This window comes from Dioscorea cayenensis, chromosome 5, assembly GCF_009730915.1.
Source record: "Dioscorea cayenensis subsp. rotundata cultivar TDr96_F1 chromosome 5, TDr96_F1_v2_PseudoChromosome.rev07_lg8_w22 25.fasta, whole genome shotgun sequence".
NCBI lineage: Eukaryota > Viridiplantae > Streptophyta > Magnoliopsida > Dioscoreales > Dioscoreaceae > Dioscorea > Dioscorea cayenensis.
In genome coordinates, this window is record NC_052475.1 from 1,041,589 (window position 1) to 1,069,150 (window position 27,562).

A 27,562-nucleotide genomic window follows, 5' to 3' on the forward strand; every position below is an offset into this window, starting at 1 on the left:
TTAAAAGTTGTTCTTTCACTATTTATATATTTTTGAATTTTCTTGAATGTGAATCAATCAAGATTACCTAGTTTCAATAAAGTAATTCATCGTGCTCTATAAATAATTAAATATAAATATAGAGTCAATCTTTAAATCATAGAATGAAACAGACTACTTTGCAAACCTAAATATTTATCAAAACTTATTTTAAAATATATATATATTTATCAAAACAGATAAAGCCTCAACAGTCAAGAGAAAGAACAGTATGATATACACCAATCAGAAACATCAGTATTTGAAAGAACACAGATTTATGAGAAATACAACAAGAGGCAGCAGAATATCATGATCATTCTGCATTTTATTCAAGAAAAACAGGGAATTAATAGAAAAATCACAACCTCAGGATACATTTCTACAGGATGAAAGAAAAAAAAAAAAAAAAAAAAAAAAAAAAATCTAGATAGCTTTAAAATATTCCTTGCTGAGTTTCGGATCCGGCTTCATGGACTTCTCCCCAGGCTTCCATCCTGCTGGACAGACTTCATCTGGATTCTCTTTAACATATTGCAATGCCTGCCATGGAATTATAGTTTGTTGCTTTAAATGAAATAAATTGAAAAGCAGTTTGGAGATTTTTGTTTTTGTTAGAGTTACCTGGAGGGTCCTTAGCGTTTCATCCACACTTCGGCCAATGGCGAGATTATTAATGGTTGAATGTTGGATGATCCCCTCCTTGTCAATGATAAACAGTCCTCGCAATGCAATCCCCTGTCAAGTAAATATATTGGGTACCATGGAGTGATATTTGGCGTATGTGATTTTCTTTTAGGAATAAGCTGCATTAAGCCGATTTAAAAAAAAAAAAGGAAACGGATACCTGATCAAGAATCAACACATTGTAGGATTTTGAAATTGACTTTGTCACATCGGACACCAAAGGGTATTTTAAATCTCCAAGCCCTCCAGACTTCCTCTCTGTCTGAATCCATGCTAGGTGGGAGAACTGCATGGGAATGATCAGAGAATTATAAAGAAATATCAATTTCAAGCAGTAATAAAATGCCAAAGAAGCTACAAATTATTAGTTTTAGCGTCATCACATTTGATGCATGCAACATTCCATAATCTAGCTGCAATCTCAAGTTAACACTAAAACCAAAAGCAAATTTATCAGTGGTTAGTCACTCAATCAAAGTAGGTCTAGAACCTTTCCCAGATTGTTGTGACATTAAGCAAAGACTAAAGAAACATAATGATGAAAAAATAAATCATAAATATGATTTAAAAAAGCTTTGGAAATGGACTGGTGGTTTTCCATTGGGATATGTAATGGATGTCAATCAAGAGACTACTTTTCACATGTAACCAATGCCAGCCATAAGAAATGCGCTTCTCCAAATGGATAACTTGCCAGAGTGGAGACACAATATGTCTTATCCCTTGTTAACATCTAAACCATGTCACCCTCCATTTGCTTAGTTTGATTAAAAGCCTAAAAATGGGTTCTTTTGCTGCAGTGTAGGTATATTTACTCACTAACTCTAGAGAAAAATTTGACTTTGCCCACTCTACACATACATCTAGGATTACCTACAAAAGGGAAATTTGTTAATACACAATATGAAATGAGATCACATAGAATTTGCTAATGAAATACCTTAATGATGTTTCAAATAACAAATAATATGCAAAAGAATCTTCAGTGACTTTACAACAAAAGTTGGCACGCTGTACTTTGTTGGATTATAGTAAACATTGCACACATAAATAGGCAAAAGCCAACTTACCACACTGTCAATTGAAACACCCAAAATTTCTGTGTTCAATTTCTCAAAATCTGAATATCTGTCACTAAAGGCAGTGATCTCTGTCACAGTGAAAACATAAAATTAGAACAGAAAAATCAAGGAGGCCAACATTATAGAAAATCTTAGCTCAATAATCACCAGTCGGGCAGACAAATGTGAAATCCAGTGGATAGAAGAACAGAATCACATACTTCTTCCCAATATAATCAGAAAGTTTCACCTGTGCCATCAACAACAAATTTCTGAAAACTCAGGCATTAAAATTTAAAACAAACAGCAGCTATGGGAAGTGGAGCAATTTCAAATATCCTATTTTCACTTCACACTTCAACATGAACTACCACGCATGTAATGGATAAGATAAGCATTTCCACACCCAAAAAGGTGTAAAATCACTAATTTTTTAGCAGTTCATTCATTCAATGCAGTTGGTGCATAACTATAATTACAGCAATGTGTTTTATAAGAATCAGTGCACATCAGCAGGAGCTTCGCATCAAAAGGGCCTCCACTACCCATGAAAACATTCGAAAAAATGCAAATTATTCTATATAAAACCTCACCAGTGAAGAGCAAACTAGTATTACGAAAAGCAAGGAACCGACTTTATCTTTCATTAGCACTGTATATTCAATATAATTGCAAAAAGAGAAGCATAAAAGAATGCGCTTGCATTGATAAATTCCTGGTCGAAAACGGCTTCAGCCTCAAAATCCGGCGCAGTGTTTCCCACAAGAGGCAGCTGACTCTGCATCAAAGCCAAAAAAAACCAAACAAAATCAAACAATCAATCGAATTATAGCCAAAAAACATCAAATTCAAATCCAAGTAAACCCTGCTAAGCGAAATGAGCAACCAGCAATTCACGATAAATAAACCAATATATCTCACAGCATTCACAACAAAGCTCCTCCTCGACGATCCAGGAGCTGAACCAATGCGAGAAGAGCGAGGAGTGAAGCTCCTGCGGAGGCCGATGAAGCTCTTGGGAACGGCTAAGGTTTGGGAGATGCGAGGAGTGGGAGAAGCCGGGGATGCAAGGGGGGAAGCGGCATGGGGGCTGGAGGCCAGCATGGAGAGAGAGGCGGAGGCCATTGGGATTGGGGGGACGATGACGGTGGCGTTCTCTCGGCTACTCGCTGGGGTTTTGTGTTTTTTTTTGGGTGGATAAGCCCGCAGGATGAGGTTTTCATTTATATTTAGAAAGTTTTTTATTTTTAAGTAAATATTTATATTTAGAAAGTGAGATCTAGTTTTAAAACTAAAATTAAAATTAAAATTAAAATTTTATTAAAAAAATCTAGAGGATTCGTATTTTTTTAAGTAGATCTTATTATGTGAGTCTTTTATGGAAAAAATTATATTCAAGAGTGTTGTGGATTAATCTACAAGAATTCCTCATAATTGATTATCAATGACAAATCACATCAGAATTCATGCTCCAACCAAATATAACTCTCAATTAAGCAAGAGTTTAAGTTCTTCAGCAAGATATGACTGAAAAAGTAAAATAATGGGAAAACTCTCTCTTAAAACTATCGCTTGAGGGTTCACTGGAGTTTCACCAGAGACAACATAGGCCTACTTCTTCTCTTTTTCTTTCTTATCTCCCTTCTCACTTTTTCTTTTCCTTTCATGTCACTTTCCAGCGTGGCATAACTAACGGCCTCTTTTTCAGAGCTTTCACATGCCTTTCCACTCTCTTCATTGGCCAACGTGGCAGGAATAACAAAAACCTTGAGACACAAGCTAAGCTACTTTTGACGTTTCTCTTGTCACCCCGTCAGCATCCTTCCCTCATTCTCATTGCTCAACTGAATGTTGACTCGCCCTTTTGACTGAGCATCCATCACCCAGGGCACGTGCTTATGGTCTAAATACAACGGTTTGGGCCCCATTTTTCTCTGTTTCACAACATTACTGCCGCCATGGAAAACACCCTTGTCCTCAAGGGTGAAAGAAGGATAATTCTGTTGTAACTGTTGGATATCTTCCTAAGAATCATCCTATGCTGATAACCCTGTCCAATACACCATTGCTTGAGGAATTCAATTACCATTACGAATGGGTTCTCTTGTGCTGACAATAGCTTGAGGTTGTAAGACCGGGCCGTGTTCATTAGTGATCAATGGAAAATAAGTCAAATTTGTGATGCAGTAGGTCACCCTCAAATTTCTTCAATGAAGACACATGGAAGACAGGATGCAGACGAGTGGTATTGGGCAACTGTAATTTGTAAGCCACGGCACCTATGCGCTATATAATCTGGAATGGGCCAAAATAGCGCATTCCTAACTTGTTGTTCTTGTGCAAAATTAAAAAACTCTATCTGTAAGGCTGCAATCTTACTAATACCCAATCACCCACATCAAACGCAATTTCAGTGTGTTTTTTATCAGATAATGTTTTCATTCTAGCATGTGCGCGCACCCATTAAATTCTAAGTTGTTGTAGAATAACATTTCTCTGGTGCAGTAATTCAGCTACCTCTGGAGGATCTTGATCATGTGAAAAGTATGGAAGCAAGGTGGGGGGATCACGGCCAAAAACAATTTTAAAAGGGATCATCCGTGCACTACAATGAAAAAAGGAATTATACCATAACTATGCCCATGGAAGCCAATCAACCCATTTACATGGGTTGGCAGAAGTAAAACATCTGAGATAAGACTCCAATCATTTCTTCAAAGCTTCAATTTGCCCGTCAGTTTGTGGGTGGTAAGCATATGACATTGAGAGTTGAGTGCCCATAGCTTTGAATAAATGTCTCCAAAAATCGCTGAAATTTTTTTTTGTCATGATCACTGACAATTGATTTTGGAATGCCATGCATCTTCACATTCTGAATGAAAGTATCAAACACAACAACACTAGTGAAATTAGATTTGAGGGGAATAAAATGTTCGAATTTGGATCATCTATCCACCACCACAAAAATAGTTGTAAATCCTTTAAAGACAAGTAATATTGTAATAAAATCCATTGAGATATCTTCCCATATTTGCTAAGGTATGGGAAGTGGCTGTAATAATCCCTCGGGATGTGTATTGCTAGATTTAGTTTGTTGGTAGATCAAACAAGCTTTTACAAAATTTTTAACATCAGCACGCATGCCAGACCAATAAAATTGAGTAGCTAACCTAGAAAAAGTGTGCAAGGAACATGCATGTCCTCCCATTGGAGTGTTGTGGAATTCCTATAATAGTATTTGCTTCATTTCTGAATTGTCATTAATCAAAATTCTGCGATTCTACCAAAGTAAGTCATGCTTCCAAACAAATTTTGGATCACATGGTTTAGCAAATTGTAATAATTTGATGATTTCAACTCAAAAAAGTGCCTTTTGATTGTGTCTGTTGTAGTTGCTAAATAAAATTGCAGTGTGTGGCAGACAATGCCATGGAAAACTCTTGGAGAGTGCATCTGCACTAGTATTTTCTTTGCCAGGCTTATATTCAATGTTAAAATCATAGCCTAGTAATTTTGCTAACCAACGTTGTTGTTCAAGTGTCTGAATTGTTTGTTGGTAAAAATGTTTTAGGGCTTGATGATCAGTTCTAATTGTGAATTTATGTCAAATGAGGTAGTGTCTGAATTTGCTAACTGCCTCAATCACTACAAACAATTCTCTGATATATATTGATTTTCTTTGCATGCTGGAGCTCAATTTCTTGGAGAAGTATGCAATTGGGTGGTTGTCCTGACTTAGTATAGCTCCAATACCTACACCTAACGCATCTGTCTCCAATACAAGTGGCTTTGAAAAATTTGGTAATTGTAAGATTGGTGCTAAGACAATTACTTCCTTCAAGTGTACAAAAGATGTTTTTGTTGAATCTGACCAACTGAAGCAATCATTCTTGAGTAAATCTGTTAGTGGTTTTACAAGAGAGGCATAGTAATGAATGAACTGTCTGTAATTGACATAGAGGCCTAAGAAACCCCTTAATTGTTTGAGATTTATAGTTTCATGGCATTGCAATATTGCAACAATTTTATTTGGATCCATTTGTACCCCATTTGGTGAAAATATGTCCCAGATATTCAATTTGCAATAACCCAAAATTGCATTTAGAAAATTTGGCATAGAGCTAATGTTGTTGTAAAGTCAATAGAACTATCTCAAAATGTTGAAGATGAGTGATCCGGTCAATGTTGTATACAAGGATATCATTAAAAATAAAAATAAAAATCTTCTCATAACAAAATGAAAGATCCTTATTCATTAAGGATTGGAAAGTGGCTCGTGCATTAGATAATCCAAAAGACATTACCAGCCACTGGAAATGTCCATGGTGAGTTCAAAAGTTTGTTTTGTATTTGTCTGCAGGATTCAATAAGATTTGATGGTAGCCTGCTCGAAGGTCTAGCTTAGAGAAAATTGTGGCACCATGTAACTTATCTAATAATTCATTGGCTGCAGGTATAGGATATGGATCTTAATTTACTGTAAGAGCATTGAGAGCTCTATAATCAACACAAAAATGCCAACTGCCATCCTTCTTCTTAACTAGCAACACAAGAGATGAGAAAGGGCTAGTACTGTTATCAATAATTCCATCTGCCAACACTGTTTACACTTATTTTTCTATTTTTGTTTTCTGGCTATAGGGATATCTGTATGCCTTGACCTTGACAGGTTATGAATTAGATTGCAGTTCAATCCTATGATCACAAATTTTGGATAGGGGAAGTCTTGTTGGAATTGAAAAAATTTGTTGATATTGATGCAGTAAATTCTTTAAAGCTTTAGGCATCTCTTTAGGAAATTGAATTTCTAAATCTACCGACTCCTGAACATTTGTTTTGCCATAATGAAAAAGAAAATTGTCTGTCTTCCTCCACTATAGTAAGAGCATAGCATTCAGCAATTGCCTTGGAGGTACATAAATGAAGCAATTGAGTCACAATAGTTGGTTGGGTTCAAAAATAACTTCACATTGTAATGTGATAAATTTGCATGCCCCATAAAATTGAATTGAATGAGCACTGTAATCCACCATATAGGGTCCCAATGTAGCTAACCAAGTTGCCCCAAGAATTAAATCAACTCCAGCTATTGGTAACACATACACAGGTAATGTCAAGTGATTGCCTTGAACAGTTACCTGTAGAGCCTCAATATAGCCTTCCATACTTAAAGAATTGGCATTCCCTACTAAGACATTTATTGGCTGAGTTGGTTGGATGTCTAATTGGAGAAATTTTGCAAGGCAAGGTTGTTTGAATCTGTCATCACTTCCACCATCCAATAAATTTCTGATAGAGTGACCCATAACATAATCAGTGAAGCTCAATGTATCTAATAATTGGGTAATATTCATTACATTGGGAGAGAGTTTGGAAACATGTTCTTCTGCAATGTCAGTAGTGTCCAATTCAACCACAAAATTTACATTATTGGGATCTTTTGTTTTAGGACTGTCAACATTCCATTGTAACGGTAACAACCTCCCATTAGTACACTTGTGTGTAGGAGTATATTTCTCATCACAATTGAAACATAATCCTTTGGTTTTTCTATTCTGCATCTTATGAAAACTAATTTTGTGAAACTGCGGAGAAGAATTAGTAGTTGTGGCAAATATTGGATTGGAACAAGATTACAAGGCATTATAGAATGTTTTGGACCCAGATTAAGCTGTTTGCCAAGATTAGTGATGGCATTAAAATGTATAGTTGAAATGTGGGTCATTTGAGGGTAGGCTTAACAGTAGAAGGATATTTATCTTTGTAAAGCCTTACTAGAAATGTTGCTTGTGGAGCTGGATCTGGTTTCCAAGGAATGATGTCTCATTGTCAATCTTTCTTTTAACCACTTATAAAACAAGCCAGTTGTAGTCATGGAGTAAGTCTCTTTATACAATTAGCCAATGTGGTGAAATGAGAGTAATAGCGAGACACAATATCCTCTTACTGAGGTTTGAATAAAGAGTACTTTGGACTCTCATAGATATTTAGTCCACCATAATCCTCTGGTAGATCTTTGACCAAGGTAGACCAGGAAACAAGAGTGCCATTTTTATTATGCATCTGGTACCATGGGAACATTGGTCCATTAAAATGAATGGAGGCAATGCCCAGATGATAAGGATCAGGAATATGATAATATTTGAAAAATTGTTCTGTCTTATAGATCCAATGAAAACATCTTTTCCTTCTATACGAGAAAAATCAATTTTCACCGATTGTGTATAAAACAATTGATTCCTTCGATGCTCTATTTCCTCCATCAAGTCAATGCATACCAAAGGGGAGTCTTCCATAGAAAACGCACGCTTAGCTACCTGCAAGGGTTCCAGACATTTGGACATAGTGAGTAGTGATTGTCCCATTAAGTTTACTCGCTCATCTTGCTGTTCCATGCCTGCTAGTAAGCATTCTTCTGCCTGTTCCATGACAGCAAACATAACATCTATTTTGGCTGCCAAGTCCTTCAACTGAGTGCTGTCAGCCATGGTTCAATGAAAAGCACCAAATATGTTGTGATTTAATCCACAATAATTTCTCAAAACTGATAATCAATGACAAATCACACTAAAATCCACACTCCAGCCAAATATATCTCTCAATTAAGCAAGAGTATAAGATCTTCATCAAGATAACTAGTAAAATAACAAAAATATCCAGTAAAATAGAAGCAAATGAGTAAACTAAGTTCACTTATGAACAGATCTCACGAAATATGACTAAAAACAGTGAAATAATGGGAAAACTTCCTCTTGAAACAATCGGCAGAGAGTTCACCGGAGCTCCACCGGAGACAACACATGCCTACTTCTTCTCTTCTTATTTCTTATCTCCCTCCTTATCTTTTCCTTTTCCTTTTATGTTGCTTTCTAGCATGGCATAACTAATGGCCTCTCCTTCAGAGCCTTCACATGCCTTTCCTCTCTCTTCATTGGCCAACATGGCAGAAAGAACAAAACTCTTGAGATGAGAGTTGAGCCACTTTTGTTGTTTCTCTCGTCGCCCCGTCAGCATCCTTCCCCCACTCTCATTGCCCAACTGACTCTCCCTTTTTACTAAGCATCCATCCCCCGGGCATGTGCTTGTGGTTTAAATTCAAATGCTTGGACGCTATTTCTCTCTGCTTCACAACAAAGAGTTGCTTAGCAGAGAGATTTATCATGTGAAGTTATAGTCTCTATGCACGTGTAACAGGCTTTTATTATCTATGTGTGTTAGTTTTCTCTACATTATAAATTTCTATGGGTCTAAGCTAGATAACTAGTGTATTTCCGTACATATTTGTCTCTTTAACAATGTTTATAGCTTTTGTATAAAAAAAGCCAACACACTACAGTATTATGAAGTAAATTTATCATGAAAAACCGAATATATATATATATATATAGGCCAAACATCATCTGCGGACGTTCGTTGATGTACAGTAACTTTAATATGGTTGGACGACTGCGATTGATTCAGTTACTGTGCTGAGATTGATTGGATGGTTCAGATTAAAATACTGTACATACCACTTTTTACTGTATTTATAAATAGTGCACAATGTTACTGTTCATAAAACGGTGTGCAGCCGTTGGATTGAAATCCAACGGCCCATATCAACGTTCACAGATTATGAATTTGTGAACGTGGGCAGACGATGCATCCTCATATATATATATATATATATATATATATATATATATATATATATATAATTTATTGAATAAAACGAAGGTTGTTGATTAACATTGTCAAAAAAGAAAAAAAAATGTTTCTGATTAAAATTTTATTATTTAATTAACGAAAGAATGGGGGCAGCATCTGGATACAAAGTTAAATCTTAAAGTGGCATCATTGCGGATGACGAAGAAGCACTTTCAAGTTTAATCATACAAAGAATAGTTGGTTGCAGAAAAAACAATAATCTTCAAAAGTAATTGAAAAAAATAATAAATAAATCACTAAAATTTATATCCAAATTTATCATTTTGAGTTTAAAACTATTTAAAATTCAAATATGACATGCTACCAATTATAATGATAGAGATAATCTATAAAAAGTTAGATGAGGACTACAATTATAATTTTTCAACTCAGCAAATTTACTAATCTTTTTAAAAAATATGAGAACCCATGAATCAAGACCTTCATACAAGAGAGATAAATTAAATACGAATTCTTATAATGTGGATTGAGAACTAACACACGAAAAAAATAAAAACTTACTACATAAATCATATATGATATATTAAGAACGACAACTTCACAATAGTAAACTCCTCTGGTATACAACCATAAAATATAGAAAATATAACTCCTACATAAAAATGACAGTGGGATCTAGTGAATAAATATTACAGGTCATCACGGTAAATAATACATAAATAATATTATAAGAGCAAAATTTTGAACCTTTTCTCTCATACATATTTTATAGTGAGTTATCATTAGGGTACCAGTGGTTTGCTTAAAACACAATGATAACATATGAAATCACATTTATATTCTCCTAAAATTTTCAATTTACATATATTCTGAAAATTTCAGATTTTTATTATTATATACTGAAGTTCATTATTCATACATAATTGGAGAATATCTTTTACCGAAACTATACAGCGAGAAAAAATGAAACACTAGAGGGATGGTCAAACAGTCGGGTTACTTTTTTAGGTGCGCCTACTAAAGACCTCACAGTATCTGACACGTGGGAACGAACCGCGAAGGTGCGTGTGAGACGCCCGCGAAATTCCACGCAACGTGGGCCCTCAGTGGGGCCCGCACTCAGGGTTTGCGCCAAAAAATCGCGAGGAAACCTGCTCCCAAAAGCGCGCGCATCGCCGATTCGAACGCCTCCCCGCCACGTCACCCACCCACTTCCACGCAAAATTCACATTAAACCCAAAAAAACCAAAACATTAACAAACAAACCCCCCTAAATCTCTTCCAGAAGTTAAAATTTTGTTGTAAATAAATTAAAATTCTAAGGCACAGGATATAACATAATGATTAAACTACTTTAAATTCATTGACTAAACTATTCAATTTTATTATTTAATATTAATCACATTAATTATATAATTTATTAAACATTAGGTCCTTAAGCAATTTTTGAAAATGAAAATTTTGAATTATAAAAAAAAAATCCCATAATATGTATCCCTAATACAAATGTTTATAAATGTCAATTATTTTATAAAGATTTAATATTATTATCCAACATGGAAAATTTATGAATATTTCTCTAAAAACCAATTTTTTTTTTTTTTGGTATTTTTTAAACTCATTTCTACACTTAGCCCATTTATTCTATAAAATAAATAAATGTATTTATAAACTCCAAAACTTATTATATAAATACAAATCAATATATTTAATAGGTGCATAAATTTTTTTATTAATTTATTAATTTATGATTTATATATAATTTTGGAATTATTTATTTATTTATTTTTCCGCTCGTGCTTCCCTCCATATCTATCCGAACTATAATTTCCCTCCTTCCCTCGTTTTCTGCTCTCCTTTTAACCCCATCTCTCTCTCTCTCATCGCGCCTCCTTCACCCTAATCTCCAGATCCCCAATCGGAAACCTCATCGGCACTCCGATCTTCTCGACGGACGGCGGCCTTGAGATCTCGGGCAGATCGTGAGGATGCGGATGGAATCGATCGAGACTGAGGGTTTTGGTCTTCGAATCTCTGTGTTTTGATTTTAATTTTTTTTAAATTTTTTTTGGAGATTTTTGGGGGAGTTGATGTCTGGTGGTCGGGGAAGTGGGAATCGGGGGTCGCTGACGCAGATCGCGCAGTCGATGAGCCGCCGCACGCCGTTCCGGCCGCCATTTGGGAATATCGATGACTATCATCGGTTCTCCGGCGGGGATGAGCGGCGGTTAGCTGCTGGGGAGGTGGAGTCGGATACCATCGTTATTAAGACGCCTGTGAGTTTGATGTGCTAGGTTTTTCGTTTTGCTCTTGGATTTTGGGATTCATGCTGATAATCTTTCACTTCAATTGAGCCCTTGATGTCTACTGCTGAGTTTTATTCCAGTATTTGAGATTGCTGAGTGGCACAACCGATTTTTTATGATTGTAAACTGTTTTTTTGGGAATTAGGTTGGGGGAATTAGGCAATGTGCTACAGATTTTTGTATTAATCTTTGCGGCCTAGGGTTTTAGTGTGGATAGCAGTGGTTTTTGTGGATGCGAATGATGCTTAATTTGAGCTGTTAGAACGCGAGTCTATTGAGTAACATGACTGATATTTTCTTATACTTCTAGGTTGTTTGTTCTGATAATTAGGTTGGGAAAGTAGGTTCTTTGTTTTGGCAACCATGAATATGTCATAGCTAGCTATGGTTTAGTGTGAATAATTATTGTTTTTATGCATGCTAATAATATAGTTTATTTCTCTAGAAATTGGTAGTTCTATTCAACTTTCATTTGCTTTTTATAGCAAAGCACATGTGTTGAATTTGTGGTTTGGTTGGAGTTTAGTGACTTTTGTTACAGAGAGATTTTAGATTTCTCATGTGAGTCTTAAGTTTAAGTGCACTTTTTTTTATCAAATGATATAGTGCAGGGAAATATTTCCACATCTGTAATCGGACATATGGATATCATTCTTGTTTCACCTTCATTCCCTTTACAAGAAAGAAGTTTAGATTTGTTTTAATCAAGTCAATTGGACATTGTCTACTTCAAGTAACTTGCCTAACTTCAAAAATTTTCTTCATGAGGACACTAAAGAGATTTAATCTTTAGAAATAGGATACATGTCTGCCTGATGATAAGGTTGTTTTGAAGTTGTAGTTTAGTAGAGGTTTCTTGCTTTGATGAGCAAGCACTTAGTTCCTACTACCTTGAAGCCTTGGTAGATTTGATTTTCACTTAAATTGTCTGCATTGTTTCTCCTGTATAATGAATGATTTAACTTGAGTAAACACCAATACTCTACAACTTGTTTCTTCTATCTTATATATGCCTGATCTAGTTTTTTGTCTCACTCTTACTTGACACAGTTAGCGTTTTAGTACTCTTAGAATGAATGATGTATCACATCATATGCCACTTTTAGCTGATGATGCCATCTTCTTGCAATGTAGTATCTCTTATTTTTCATTCAGACCAAACATATTAGCAGTTGTAGGCCTCCTCCAATACAGTAAGTGTAGAAGTTAAAGATTTTTTTTTTTCACTCTTTTGGTATTTATATTCCAACAAAGTATATTCTATGCTTTTTTCTGAACAACTTCATAAACAACTGACAAATAAATTATGTTTTCATTTTCATGAAAGCACTCTGTTGAGTGGAAACTGTTGCCTAAAATCCAATTAGGTAGTGTATAATAAGCCTATAGTGTGGTCATATGACTCATATCTACCTTGAACAAATTATGATGTCATGAGAATTATGACAGCCAACAAGTTTTGATGGGGTAAGACCAAGAAGTTTTTGTTGGAATTATTCCTTTTTTATTTTGTTTTTTTGGAATTTTCATCTCTTTGTTTGTGTAACCTCAGAATTTTAATGAAACAATCTCATTTAGGAACCTAAGAAATGTGGTACATTATAAGATGCATCTCTTTGGTGACCTTCACTATGGAGGCCCTTTTTTACTTACTGAGTTGTTGGGTGTTAGACTGCTACTTTTTTTGGGGTTCTAATGAATGCCAAGTTTCACATGCAGTTGAAGCGAAAGCCTGAAGTGGAAGACACTGAAGTAGCGGAATCAAGTGAATGGACGCATAGTCCTGGATATGCTGAAACAAACAATAATCCAATGCTCACACCAGTTTCAGGCAAGGGAGGTAGGATTTGTGGCAGGTCCAAGGTTTCAAAGTATAGTAAATCTGGGCCCCAAACTCCCATTTCTGATGCAGGTGAGAATTCTTTTAATTTATGCTTGATTTTCTTTCACCTGAAGCTATGGAATGTGTTCCTTCTGTCTCGAAGTTCTAACTGCTATATGCCGTGATTGCTAATACTATTACCATGCTCTTGATCCAAGTCATTGGTTACACAGTGGAGTATTATTGCTTGACTTAGCATTTTGAGAATGTAATATAGATGCCTTACTGAGCTCTGTTTTTTGCAGGTTCTCCTGCCGGCAATCCTCTAACCCCGGTTGGCACGTGCCGTTATGACAGTTCTCTAGGTGATCAAATTATTGGTTTTATTTGAGTTGAAACTTGTTGATGTATAATTAATGATAATTGTCAGTGTCAATTTAAATAGCAAGATTTATTACAGCATGACCATGACTAACATAATTGTAGAAACCAATAAGAAGTGATTAATGTACCACTAACTGTTATGTTATTAATTATTAAACTATTTGCAGGGCTATTGACGAAAAAATTCATCAGTTTGCTTAAACAAGCACCGGATGGTATTCTTGATTTGAATAATGCAGCAGAAACTATAGAGGTGCTCAGATAACTTGTCATTTTAGGTGCCATTTTATGTGATTTTTGCTAATAAAGTTATTTTTATGGTACAGGTGCAGAAGAGACGGATATATGACATTACAAATGTTTTGGAAGGAATTGGACTAATTGAAAAGAAACTCAAGAATAGAATACGTTGGAAGTAATCTTTTTCTCCCATTAGTCTTTGTTCTTTTGTTTTACCTTTTCTTTTCTTTAAATATTTTAATTACAGATGATCCGCATTTCATTAAAAGAAAGACAAACGCCAGAGTACCTGTCCAACTGATCAAACAATAGATCCCGTTAGTTATCTCATTGCATTTCTTTCAAACTACTCTTGATGGTAACCTTAGTATTGGTCTTTCAACAGGGGTCTTGATGATGTGAGACCAGGTCATGCACATGATGATGTTTCAATATTACAGGTACAGTCTCCCAATGTGTGGACAGCATTGAGACTAATTTCTGCATCATCATTATCAGCACCATTATCATTGTGATCTTCTTTGTTAAATTGTGTAAAATCATCTGACGGGTATGAACTTGAGCAAGTTTTTTTATGGCCATCAACTAAAATTGTTGATTACATCTTATTTCCAGGGACAGGTTGAAAATCTTTCACTGGAAGAGCGTAGCTTAGATGATCGTATAAGGTCAACTGTTACTCATGGTGCTGCTCGATTGTACCCATAGTATCATATATAGCCTGACTTCTAAGTTTTTGCAGTGAAATGAGAGAGCGAGTAAGAGAGCTCTGTGAAGATGAAAATAACCAAAAGTAGGTGTTATCTTTCTCTTGCACATAAGCTTTCTGTCAGACATTGGTTTACCACTTCTCCTGTAGCTTTTTCTTTTCCTATATTCTGACCTACCTACATTCAGATGGCTTTTCGTGACTGAAGATGACATAAAGGGTTTACCCTGCTTTCAGGTTTGTATTTTAGGCTTTTTGTTACTTTCTGTAAATTCCATCATGACCAAGCAGTAACAATTCACATTTATTCCATCTCAGAATGAAACCTTGATAGCCATTAAAGCACCCCATGGCACTACCTTGGAAGTTCCAGACCCTGATGAGGTGAGAAGATACAATATGAAGATGGTTTTTCCTTTTTTGTTTATTTTAGACTCCCCTTAGAGGAATACCACTTTTTTTATATGCAGGCCGGTGACTATCCCCGTAGGAGATATAGGATTGTCCTTAGAAGTAGCATGGGTCCAATAGATGTCTATCTTGTGAGGTAAGGTTTTGCAGATAGGCACATGCCCAAACCAATTTGTGTTACTATTTATTTGAACTGAACTTTGAATGCTTGCTTTCCATTATTCTTAGTCAATTTGAGGAAAAGTTTGAGGAGATGAGTGCCGTTGAGACGCCTCGAAGTGTACCGCCTGCATCAAATTCAGCATCTGCGGAGAAGTCAGTAGCACCTATGGTCACGGAAGACATCAGAGGGAATGAAGCAGAAGAACATGCCCATGACGCTCAGATGATGTGCACTAATGGTAGTGCTTCCGATGACTACAATGGTGGTATCATGAAAATTGTTCCTTCAGATGTCGATGTAAGTCTGCTGACCTATGTAACAATTGTTTTGTGTGCTGTTGACAACTAAGAACAAACATCTAGAAGTAGCAACACATTATAAGTCAATAAGACAAACAATGTTGCTAAGGTTTCAATGCGCAGATGCAACTTTCTGCATTTGCTTATTGTATTTTATTCCCTTTTATTCAGAGAGAATTAAAGCAAAGTTTTCTGTTTTGCAGACTGATGCCGACTACTGGCTTTTATCAGATGCTGGAGTTAGCATTACAGATATGTGGAAGACTGCACGTATCCTCTGAAACTTGCTGCTTGTGCTTTTTGTTCCTTTATCTTTTCTTTTCCTTAGAAACATAAAAATCATTCTGAAATTGAAATCCTTGACCTGATCGTCGAAGCGGAGGTCCCATGGGATGGAATGGGCAGACTTCAATCAGAGGATTTCATGGACGGCAGTGTTAGCACGCCTCGGGCAGGAACTTCATCATCAGGTGTTGTTGAAGTCCCATCTTGCATGCAGAACACTAGCACCAGTGAAACATTAAGATAGATTGCAGGAAGTTACATGAAATCAGTTATCTAACTTCCATTCCATGCTCCTTGCTGATGAGAGGCTAACTAGTCAACCAAGCTCCTCAATGTGCTGATATTACCATTGTCAATGAGTCATCTTCCTCATCAGGCAACAAAATTTGAAAGAGGTAGATAACTGGTTGCTAGATCAGAGCATTGGAACGTACATAATGAGAGGCTAATTTAGTATGGCATCATATTCATAAATCACTCAAAAGTGTTGTTACATTACATGCGGCATTCTTGTTAAATATCATGCAGTAGAATCTAATGAAGCTAAGTTTCATATCTTTATTTGTATTGTTCTTTTGTGTACCAATTTTAAGCTATTATAAATTGCCCATCGTTGGTAGGTATATTCTTATCATTATTATTATCATTTCAAGATGTTCTATTAACCTCCATTTAGTGTGTCAGATGTAACAAAAACATTATTGGAGATTATTATAACCCTCATAAATTGTGGCTCTTCTGTTGTTTGATTTGTTTATTTCTATTTAATTAATCAAGACAATTTTGCACTGATGCTATTACTGTATCTAAATTTTTAAAAAAAAGTACGAAAACTTAGAGATGGATTTACATTTGTGTCTCTTTTGTTACACAAATAAGATTAACATAATTAAAAAGCAGAATTAAAACTTATAATAATAATTCTAAAAAATGTCACAACCATGAATGACTAAGCCCAACCATCCTTCTAGTCATAATAGACTGCGTCACAAGTGCCGACAAATACCAGCGATAATAATAGAATCAGAGTATCAAAACAATGCTACTGGGACCTCCCCCTTTCTAATTTTATCTATTCCCTCCTTCTCCACCATTATATTTATTTATATAATTAATTAATTAATTATACTTTTAGGTATAATAATACCAAAATTAATAAGAATAATAATAATTAAAATAATAATAATAATAATAATTATATAAAACAACCATAAGTCAATTGCGAAATCCAAAAAGCGATGACGGATCCGGATTCGCTACCGAGCCCGTCGTCCGCCCCGCCAAACGCGTCCTGGAGCTTAAAACCACGCCGTTCTCTCCCATCCCGGCGTCCGTCCTTCCAGCGCCGTCCATCCTCCTCCGCCGCACCACCTTCTCTCGAGCTTCCCTCCGGCTCCAGCTCCGGCTACGTTAGCTTCCGTGACCTCATCCTGCCTCCGCCGTCGTCCCCTTCTCCGTCAATCCACTCCCCCACCACCGACGAGATCGAGCTCCCCATCTCCAACCCTCTCGTGAAACACGCCGCCAAAGCTTACCTCCAGCCCACTCCTTCTCCATCTCTCTCCGGCCGCCGCCGCCACCGCCCTCTCTGCTCTTGTTTTGACTTCATCGCCCTCCTTTTCCGGCCCCATCACCACGATCTCTGATCCCGAGGCACCCTTTCTTCTTCTTCTTCTTTTTTTTTTAAATAATAAATAATTTTTTTTTTGTAATTCTTTGTAGAGAGATTTGTGAATGTATAGAGATCGGAGAGACCAACAAAAGAATGCTGAACGACTTTTGTTTTTTTTTTTGTTTTTTTTTTAATTAGACTTTTTAATTTTCTGATGGATATCTAAGTAAATATATTTGTTTTGTTGATATTATTATTAATTTAAAAAATAATAATTATTATTGGATTGATGATAAAATAGAATCCGATGTACTTAACAAACATCATCCTCAGTTAATTTAATTTTGAGTATATCACAACCAAAATTTAAAAAAATAAAAATAAAACAATGAAAAAAAATAAATAAATAAATTTGGACAATATCGTTTCAGTTGTGATTCTCACATGCGAATCACGTGCGCTTCAAGTGTCGGTCTTCGTCGTCGCCCCAGAAAGGGTAGACTTGGGATGTGGATGGGTCGTAGTCCCAAGACCGTCTGATCGAATCCGGTAGCGGTGGTGCTGATGGTTCTGGCCGTACGATCTGCATCAAGATTCGGGTCAAACTAAGAGTCAGAGATAAGTCGAACAACCATGATGCTGTTACTTTGGCCGTTCATCCATCCTCACCAAAATTTTGTAATAAAAACAATTTTATATAATATAAACATATAATTAATTTATTATATACATATATATTTCTCTCTAAAGAAAATGGTCAAAGGGATGTTGGAGCTAGCTATGCAACTACCGTTCTTTGTTATTCAAACCTTTATTTTAATCAAAACAGTAATTAATATATATATATATATATTTAATTTCTTTCTTTTGACCATAGAATGGCAGATAGAACTTACAAAAATATAATAAAATTATTGTAAATGTAATTAAAAAAAAAAATTTAAAAAAAACAGTGCATACCTCTGTTGGTGATACTGGTTTATTCTGTGTCTTTGACTGGGCATGAGAAATGATGTAATGGATTACTTCAAGGACCATAGACTGACCTTTGCTTGTAAAATTCTTGATATAAAACATCAAAAGTTCCCCAGATTTTGACCTAATTTTCTCTAATTTCTCTTCAATCTGTGGCTCATGTTTCACAATCCATGGTCTCAATAATGTCTCATAAACAAACACAGTTCCCTGAAACAAATTAAATTATCTCATAAAATATTTTTATTTTTAACAAAGACAATAAACGCCATCAAGAGACAAAAAAAAATACAAAGATACACAAAGGACCCAGTAAACTAAATAGTAATATATACTATTTCTATAATATTATACTAACTTTGTAAAAGTCGCAGTAAAAACAAAAAATTACCTGAGTTTTTGGGTACCATAAGAAGATGAAAAATGCCAGTTTAAGCTCAGCATACATTGGAAACCTTTGTGGAAAAATTAACACAAGTTAATCACATCAACCTATAATAAGTAATTATAAATTAACTGCAATATATATATATATACCCTGAAGCAATGATGTCAGTGAATTTCTCCAGAACCGTAACAATTGCAACTATAATCCTGAAAAATGGATATTAAAAGTCAATGCCTTTGTTTTGAAGAAATCCTCATTGAATATTGACCAAGTCTATATAAGTTAAGGTAGATGAACTAATTAAACAAGAAAGGAACCCATAAATTTAATGAAGAATAGATTTTTTATTTTTATTTTTTTTAAAAAAGAGTGAATAATTGTACCAATATTTGCACCAAAACCTAAGTTCTTGAATCCCTGATCCATTGTTCCTCTCTACCACCTTGAAACATTCAAAAGCTGGATAAGCATATCCAAGCAACAACCTGAAAACATAAGTTCCAAAATTAAACAATCATCAATGAATAATAATAATAATACAAAATATATAACAAGATTGAAGGAAAAAAGAAAAGAAAGAAAGAAAGAAGATGAATTAATGAAGAAAAAAAAAAACTCACACAAGGACTCTGTTTATGAATTCTCCCAACATTTTTCCTCCCAACTCTTTATCACTTTCCTAAATCAGAGAACCAAATGAAACTTCATTAAAAACAAATCAAGATCTAATACTAATTACTAATTAATTGCATCATATTATAAATAATATATGTAAAGAAAGAAAGAGAGAAAGAGAGATGATGATGATGTGTTGTTGAAACCTTGGAAGAGAAGAGAGTTGGCTTTGAGAGATTGGTTGTGAGTTTGTTGGTTTGAGAGCTTTGAAAGAAGAGAAGGGAAATGTATGTCTGCAAAGTTGAGAAGCAAGAGACTTATTTATATAAAAATATTTATATATATATATATAAAGTAATATTAAGTTTGGGGAAACGAGTTGCGTAGACGAGGCAGTTGCTTTCCCGCGAAATAGAGCACTTTGATGAGGTCCATGCTTATAAGTTATATGATTACCTTTCTAACTTTTGAAATTTTCTTATTATTTTTTTAATTTTACACACACACATATATATATATATATATATATATATATATATATATATATATATATATATATATATATATATTATATGAGTGTTTGTGTGTTTGACAAACAAAACAAGAAAATATGCAGAGATTGAGGTGCACACAACAACCTGAAAAGTCTAAAATTTTATATATATATATATATATATATATATATATATATATATATATATATATATATATATATATATATATAAAATAAAATAATTTTTTTTATAAAAAATAAATAATAAAAACTAAAAAGTAAAGAGTAAAGGATCACTTATCAAATTGATAGGAGACAATTAGCATGTATTAATTAAATAAAATATTTAAAAAAATGAAAGAAATTACCCCTTTTCATGTCAAATGTGGCTTCACCATTGTTTTGAATAGAACTTTTAATGATACGTGTTCACTTAATAACATAGGATTTGAGTTATAAATTCACACTCATTATTGGGATCTTTCACTACTATTATGTTTAGTGAGTTTAATCAAAGACTTTGTGATATGTGATTTTTAAAATTTTGAAATCACATATATGCTATCTTAGATTTTTTTTAAATGTATTTCTAGCAAAATAAATTAAGTTTTTAAGTACAAACATGTTAATATGATATAATAATGCATTGGTAAGATAAATTTGAAAAATATAAATAAAGTTAGATGGAGAGAAAAATATAAAATAATAAATACAAACGAATTTTTTTTTTTGAGATAATAATTTCTTTATTATTGCAATGGTTACAGTAAAATTTTATCCGCATAGATCAACCAAAATTCAATTTTATTATTCAACCAAAATCAAATATGAAAAATATTTTTATCAAAATAAAAAACTTTTTCTTATCCTTGTGAAAAAAATATATATATTTCATCCCCTTCCCACTTAGTAAATTAAGGTAAAAAGAAATAACTTTTCAATATAGATAAAGTCATGCAAAATATTTTTTTAAAGAATATAATTTTAAGATTCATAAAGATTGAGGGGAAAAAACACGAGGGGTAATGCTATATAGCATTACTCTATGCTTAGAGCTTATGTAAAAGTGTTGCCTTTCACTTGTGTGTTACTAACATTGTACTAGTTTTGGTTAGAGGGACCCATAACCAATTGGGGAGTTGAAATGCCAGATATGTTTGGTTAAACTTCTCATAACAAACCAAATAACAAATAATAAATAATTCATTGCAATATCTATAAAAAAATTGAGTTAAAGCAGAGTGGATGCTGAGTTGCGGTGTTAATGACTTTATTAATTAAGATTTGATTGGCCAAATAACAACCAATGAACTCTTTAAAGCATTGTTTTTTTTTAATAATCTTGTTAGGAATATAAATCATCATTGGTACTGTTAGGTTTAGTTTGGTTATCATCTGAATGAATGACACCATTAATTGCTCATTTAATACAAATTTAATTCTAATAACTCTATCAATGTGACAAATGCTATCTTAATCATGTTATTGGTCTATTATTTAGAACATTTTGATGTGATTTGATATTTATTTATTTATTTAAATTTTTTGGCAGACCAAGTCGTTAAGTGTGTATTTTCATATATAATTTGGATACTTTTTGAGTCAAATTATAATATATATATTTATACATACTGTATAGATTTAGATAAGAAAGGCATTGACTATGGTGAGGAGGACTTCTAGTCTTCATATATACATCATTGATTTTTATATATATTTGAAAATTCAAAGTGACATTCTAGAGAAATATTATTTATTAAGGTGATATAAGTAAGATGTATTAAAATTAAATATAATATGTAAAAAAATTAATGATATTAATGTTTGATACGAGTTTAATTCATTAATGGGCTCAGGCCTGCCAAGAATTTTTTGCTTGGCCCGCCCCAAGCCCACCTCAATTATCTTTTGTTTTGGCCCGGCCAATGAACAGTTAAATTTTTACAATCTATTTTTTAATATAAAATAAATTATTAGCATGCATAATAGAAATATTTTTATAAATGCTGTACATCATTAGTATTACATATGCTTCAAATTAAACTGTATAAAAGGGTAGCTAATTGTTTCTAAGGAGTTTCTATTGTGTTGTTTTTGGCTTGTTTTTCTATTACTATATTTCTCTTTTAATATAAATTTTTAGTAAATTTCTTAATTTATTTTTTTTAAAAAAAACTTTATAAGTCAATGAAAATGAGTATTATTTGAATAAAGTGGTTTTAAAAAGACTTTAGAAGCTAAAATTTGAAAAGACTCAAATCGGGCAATTTCGCAACAACTATTAAATGCAATCTAGATTTTCCATATACAAAAACCTTTGACACGTTTAGCTTTACAATGTAGACATGGACAAATGATCTCCCTAGTGGTTATTTATTGAATAACCTATTATGCGTGTTTCCTTTCTTATTATTATTGTAGGGTTACCTAATCATCTGTGAGGGTTTTATATTATTTCAACATTTTTTTTTTTTGGGTACTTTATGTATTTTTCCTAATTCATGTATTTCTATCTGTAATTGTTATTATTATTATTATTATTATTATTATTATTATTATTATTATTATTATTATTATTATTTGATTGTTTAACCAATGTTTAAAAAAAATGAAAAAAAAAAAGAAATTGAATAAAGGGGTGAATCAAAATCAAAGGTGGAACTCAAATAGCTTACCTCATTCAAGGAAAATTACATCAAAGTATTTTACTGCCATTAGTTTAGCTAATCTTGGATTATTCATTTGATGACAAATTTAATAAGTTTAACATACCACCCACTCAAATTTCAGTTAAACAAATTTTTTAAAAAAATGCATTAAATTTATATACCACAGAACCAAGGTCCATGGCCCTTTGTCAATTTGCTCAGTCAGTTTCACAATTGTTTTTTAAATTCCCCTTTCCAAGTTTCGAAATTTCTATAATAAATTTCGAAATTTCTTATATATAGATCTTTTTAAATCGAAATCACATATATGCTCTCATAGTTTTTCTCGTGTATTTAGAAAAGTAAGGTTTTTTTTATGTATGCATCATCTAAGTAAATAATTTTAATTTAATATCATCTAATAATATATTGCTCAGATAAATTTGAAAATTGAAAATAAAATTCTCATAATTCTTTGTGGAGAGATTTTTACACTACAAAATGTGATAAAATATGTGTTAGGGACATACAAAAACACGAAACAAGCTCAATATATATATATATATGTCTTCACCTCAAGCAGTACTTTTCGATGTCTCAATTATGTCTCTTTAAAACCAACACTGAATACAGAAATCCAATACTAATAGACCAAAAACTCATTTGTTAAAAAGAATTTGTGCATATACATTATTGGGAGATCAACAAACTATATATATATATATATATATTAACTTTTCAATTTCTAATAATTATTCTAGTAAATATATTAATTATTATTATTATTTAAAAAATTGGTGATTCATAATAAAAAAATAAGATCAATTGTATTTTTGTCTTTTGACAATGTGAACAAACCACTCCAAATATAAAGATCGAACTCTAACTTTTTTATAAAAATTAAATATTTTAATCACTTGACTATTGTCACAATTATCTCATCAGCCAAGCTCAGCAATCATCATCCTCGGTTAATTTAGTGCGAGTGATAACAACAAAAATTCACCGTTTAAGTAGTGCCTGTCACATGTGAATCACGTGCGTCTAGTTTAGATGTTCATCGTCGGAAAACCAATAGAGCTGATATATGTTTGGGTCATCGAAGTGCTCAAACCCTCTTCTCAACCCCGGAAGAGGTGGTGCCGTTGGTTCTGGCCGTACGATCTGCATTAAGATTCGTGTCAAACTAAGAATCAAGTGGGAAGAGCAGCCATGCATGATGCTGCTAATTTCATCGTTGATCCATCCTCACTTAAACATTTTAACAAAAACAAATTTATTTTATGTGTAACTCTAATTTATACTCCCTCTACCTTAGATTATGTGTCACATTTAAGTTTTGTGAGGTGTTATAAAAATTCATAATTTTTTTAAAAAAATAGTTTTATTTATTTTTATTTATGCACACTATTTTTTTTTAATAAATTTTATTAAATAAAAAATATTTAATACTTATAATTTTTTAAAAAATAATAACTGATTTGAAATAAAAACAAAATCATTGAAGTAACATATAATTTAGACTAATAGTCAAAGGAACATGCATGTTGGTAAGAGACGCACTAATTTGCTTAATAATTTTTTAATTATTTATCATATGAGATGGACTAATTATTTACTGGATAATACAATAATACCAAAGTTAAAAGGTTTTGATCCTTGAATAATCCATTTAACATTTTAATGAGATATAACTGGATTAGCAATGGTTCTCAACACAAATACAACTTTTTTACAAGCTTAATAATAAAACTGTAGTTAATGTAATTAAAAAAGAAAAAAAGAAATAATGCATACCTCTGGTGGTGAAATTGTTTGATTACGAGTGTTTGATTGTGAATTAGAAATAAAATGACGGATTGGTTCAAGGAACCTAGATTGGCCTATGCTTGTAAAATTCTTAATGTAGAACAACAAAAGTTCCCCTGATATAATTCTCTCCAATTTATCTTCGATTTCTGCCTCATTTATCACAATCCACGGTCTCAATAATCTCTCATAAATAATCTCGGCTCCCTGAAAAAATAAAATAAAATGCATTATAAAACATATATGTATATATATATATATATATAACTAATATAAGTGGACAAGCTACTATGAGTCAGGGTTTGAAATTGATATTACAGAGTTAATCTCTTAACACTCATCCATCTAGCCGCATTGGTAGCACACATGCCAATTAGACTAGTTAAAAAGACATGCAAGCACAAATATAAAGTTAATCCTGAGCACATAACGTGTCCTCACCTAGCGGAAGCGCAAAGTTAATTTCTCATGTGTGTTCCTGGAAATCGACCTTAGGTCTCCATCCAAATATTAGACTTAGAGGTTTTTGGGAAATATATAATAATCGCACATAAATTTGTAATTAGCATTACCTGAGTTCTGCGGTGCCATAGGAACATTAAAAATAACGGTTTAAGCTCAGCAAGCATTGGGAACCTTAGTGAAAAATTATACAAATTAATTACAATCTAATTAAAATGAGTAATTATGAATTAACTATATGTATATATATATATATATATACCTTAGAGAAATGATCTCATTGAATTTTTCCAAGACTGTAGCAAGTGCAACTATAATCCTGCAAAATGGAAATTGTTTTGAAGACATCCTCATTGACCATTGACCAAATCTGGTTAAGTTATGGAAGATGAAGTAACTAATTAAACTAAAAAAAGGAAAGCATAAATTTGTTGAAGAATAGATGAAAAGAAGAGTAATTAATTGTACCAATATTTGCACCAAAAACTAAGTCCTTGAATCCCTTCATTATTCCTCTCTAGGACCTTGAAACATTTAAAGGCTGGATAAACATATCCAACTAACAACCTGAGAACATTAATTCCAAGATTAAACAAACATCAATGAATAAGAAAACAAAATAACCATAAATACAAACATATATATATATACAGCATTATATATATAAAGCATTGAAAGAAAAAAGAAAGAAAGAAGATCAATATTCAATGAAGAAATAAAAACTCACACAAGAACAGTTTTTATGAGATATCCCAACATTTCTCCTCCTGACCAACTCTTAATCACTTTCCTAAATCACAAAACCATATCAAACTCCACTAAAAACAAATCAAAATCTCATACTAATTGCATCATAATACATGTATATATATGTACAGAGAGAAAGAGAGAAAAAGGGATCAGTATTGAAACCTTGGAAGAGAAGACTTGGTTCGTAGAGATTGTGGTCATGAGCTTCTTGGTTTGTAAGCTTTGGAATAATTAGACAAGGAAAATGTATGTATGCAAAGTTTAGACACAAGACTTATATATATATATTGATAGATAGATATGGTAATATAGATATATAAAGTACGAAGTTTGGGGAAACGAGTTCTTAGGCAGTGACTTTTCAGCGAAATAGAGCAACTTGAAAGTTGAAATTTATATTTTTTTTTGTTTTTAAATTGAATGAGGACTTGTGGTGTTGATTACTTCATTTTTTTAATTAAGATTTGATTGGCTAAATAACAATTAATAAACTCTTAAAGGCATTGATTTTTTTTTTTTTTTAATCTTATTAAGAATGTAAATGATCATCATTGGAGTTGTTAGGCTTGGTTTGGTTGTCATCAATGAATGACACTTTTAAGTTGTCATTTAATGCAATTTTAATCCACTAACAAATATATAGGTTCACACTAGCTTTGAGTTAATTAAGCTGACATGTGGTGTTTTGATCATGTTATTAGTCAAATTATTTAGAGCATTTTGATGTGTTTTGGTCTTTTTTTATACATTTTTTTCCTTTTGAACTTTTCACTAGTCATGGAGTATGTATTTTTATATATAATTTGGATGCCAAGTCAAATATTGACATACTATAGATTTAAATAAGAAAGCATTGGCTCGACTATGGTGATGAAAATTCTTACCCCCCTTGAAAGTTCTAGAGACTTCAACAAAGATGAGTGTCAAAGTCTTTAGGTATTAAAATAAAAAGAAATCAACTTAGTTACTCACAAACAAGAAGAGATTACAACTCAGAGTTCATAAAATATCTCTAAATATAAATCCAAAAAAGAAATTGAGTTAGTTACTCGCAAACAAGAAGAGATTACAACTCAAAGTCCATAAAATATCTCCAGATATAAATCCAAAACTTGAAGAAGATCATAGCCAACTAGTCAAAGGGTATACATTTAAGTGCTCGTTTCAATAGGGTAATTGGGAGCAATCAAAATATCATTATCCTTGCTTATGAAGTCTTAGAAATTAAAATCATAAGAAGAGGGAAAAATCAGAAGAAATAGGATCTCTAGTTTAAGTACCTCTAGCGAAGTTAATGTATTTATGTCAAGTCGATATACTTCAATTATACTTCAATATTTCATAAGATTAATAAAATCAATTTTATTATATCTATATGTCTCTTTCATTCATACTTGTTCTCGGATGTTTTTTATGATAGTGTCTAAACCCCTAATAGAAGTTATGAATCCATAATCACTGAAACTTTAAATAGTAAAATTTTGATTTGTAACTCATTAATTTCAGCCAGTGGATCTTAATGAAGGCCGAGCGAAAATAAAAGACCCCACAAATACTACCCTTTATAAATACATTATCGATTTTTAGAAATACGTGAAAAATTAGAGTAAAATTCTTGAAATATGATTTATTAAGTTGAACTAAGATGTATTAAATCAAACATAATTTGTCAAAAATAATAATATTAATGTTTAATATAATGGGCATAGGCCTGCAACGTGCCTTTGGTTTGGCCGGCCCAAGTTTTCCAACCTCAATTATCTTTTGTTTTGGCCCAG

At 32.9% G+C, this 27,562-nt stretch overlaps 4 protein-coding genes across 4 annotated transcripts; 2 read left to right on the plus strand and 2 right to left on the minus strand.

The window, feature by feature from the left end:
- Nucleotides 1-233: 233 nt before the first annotated feature.
- Nucleotides 234-2,973, minus strand: LOC120260443 (2-Cys peroxiredoxin BAS1, chloroplastic). Its single transcript, XM_039267920.1, has 7 exons — nucleotides 2,688-2,973; nucleotides 2,470-2,544; nucleotides 1,935-2,016; nucleotides 1,776-1,855; nucleotides 866-991; nucleotides 643-756; nucleotides 234-561 (listed from the first exon to the last, which is right to left on the minus strand). The coding sequence occupies exons 1-7, from the start codon at nucleotides 2,889-2,891 to the stop codon at nucleotides 445-447; spliced, it is 798 nt and encodes a 265-aa protein (XP_039123854.1). The 5' UTR covers nucleotides 2,892-2,973; the 3' UTR covers nucleotides 234-444.
- Nucleotides 2,974-11,248: 8,275 nt separating this feature from the next.
- On the plus strand, nucleotides 11,249-16,599 carry LOC120259935 (transcription factor E2FB-like). Its single transcript, XM_039267392.1, has 14 exons — nucleotides 11,249-11,689; nucleotides 13,439-13,631; nucleotides 13,847-13,906; nucleotides 14,093-14,178; nucleotides 14,252-14,340; nucleotides 14,551-14,605; nucleotides 14,781-14,833; nucleotides 14,908-14,958; nucleotides 15,063-15,111; nucleotides 15,193-15,258; nucleotides 15,345-15,421; nucleotides 15,514-15,745; nucleotides 15,951-16,017; nucleotides 16,125-16,599. Exons 1-14 carry the CDS (start codon nucleotides 11,504-11,506, stop codon nucleotides 16,274-16,276), a joined length of 1,416 nt encoding a protein of 471 aa, XP_039123326.1. The 5' UTR covers nucleotides 11,249-11,503; the 3' UTR covers nucleotides 16,277-16,599.
- Nucleotides 16,600-17,243: 644 nt separating this feature from the next.
- On the plus strand, nucleotides 17,244-17,833 carry LOC120262240 (proline-rich receptor-like protein kinase PERK12). The gene has a single exon (XM_039270321.1). It carries the CDS (start codon nucleotides 17,271-17,273, stop codon nucleotides 17,676-17,678), a length of 408 nt encoding a protein of 135 aa, XP_039126255.1. The 5' UTR covers nucleotides 17,244-17,270; the 3' UTR covers nucleotides 17,679-17,833.
- Nucleotides 17,834-17,954: 121 nt separating this feature from the next.
- Nucleotides 17,955-25,795, minus strand: LOC120261553. The gene is made up of 12 exons (XM_039269486.1): nucleotides 25,762-25,795; nucleotides 25,503-25,601; nucleotides 25,297-25,353; nucleotides 25,145-25,208; nucleotides 24,561-24,779; nucleotides 19,829-19,915; nucleotides 19,628-19,686; nucleotides 19,391-19,492; nucleotides 19,157-19,213; nucleotides 19,011-19,074; nucleotides 18,605-18,829; nucleotides 17,955-18,227 (listed from the first exon to the last, which is right to left on the minus strand). Exons 1-12 carry the CDS (start codon nucleotides 25,791-25,793, stop codon nucleotides 18,096-18,098), a joined length of 1,197 nt encoding a protein of 398 aa, XP_039125420.1. The 5' UTR covers nucleotides 25,794-25,795; the 3' UTR covers nucleotides 17,955-18,095.
- Between the last annotated feature and the right edge of the window lie 1,767 nt (nucleotides 25,796-27,562).

Bases quoted from the DNA above. Each gene is read 5' to 3' on its own strand.
- LOC120261553 (XM_039269486.1), bottom strand. From the start codon at position 25,793: ATGTTGGGATATCTCATAAAAACTGTTCTTGT. The intron at 19,214-19,390 runs GTACAATTATTC...TCCATTTTTCAG, and splicing joins AGGTTTTGGTGCAAATATTG to GATTATAGTTGCAATTGTTA. The intron at 18,228-18,604 runs GTATGCACTGTT...ATCTTGATGCAG, and splicing joins AACCAGTATCACCAACAGAG to ATCGTACGGCCAGAACCATC.
- LOC120260443 (XM_039267920.1), bottom strand. From the start codon at position 2,891: ATGGCCTCCGCCTCTCTCTCCATGCTGGCCTCCAGCCCCCATGCCGCT. The intron at 1,856-1,934 runs GTGATTATTGAG...TCACTGTGACAG, and splicing joins CACATTTGTCTGCCCGACTG to AGATCACTGCCTTTAGTGAC. The intron at 562-642 runs GTAACTCTAACA...ATTCCATGGCAG, and splicing joins AAACGCTAAGGACCCTCCAG to GCATTGCAATATGTTAAAGA.
- LOC120259935 (XM_039267392.1), top strand. From the start codon at position 11,504: ATGTCTGGTGGTCGGGGAAGTGGGAATCGGGGGTCGCTGACGCAGATC. The intron at 14,606-14,780 runs GTACAGTCTCCC...TCTTATTTCCAG, and splicing joins ATGATGTTTCAATATTACAG to GGACAGGTTGAAAATCTTTC. The intron at 15,112-15,192 runs GTTTGTATTTTA...ATTCCATCTCAG, and splicing joins AGGGTTTACCCTGCTTTCAG to AATGAAACCTTGATAGCCAT.
- LOC120262240 (XM_039270321.1), top strand. From the start codon at position 17,271: ATGACGGATCCGGATTCGCTACCGAGCCCGTCGTCCGCCCCGCCAAAC.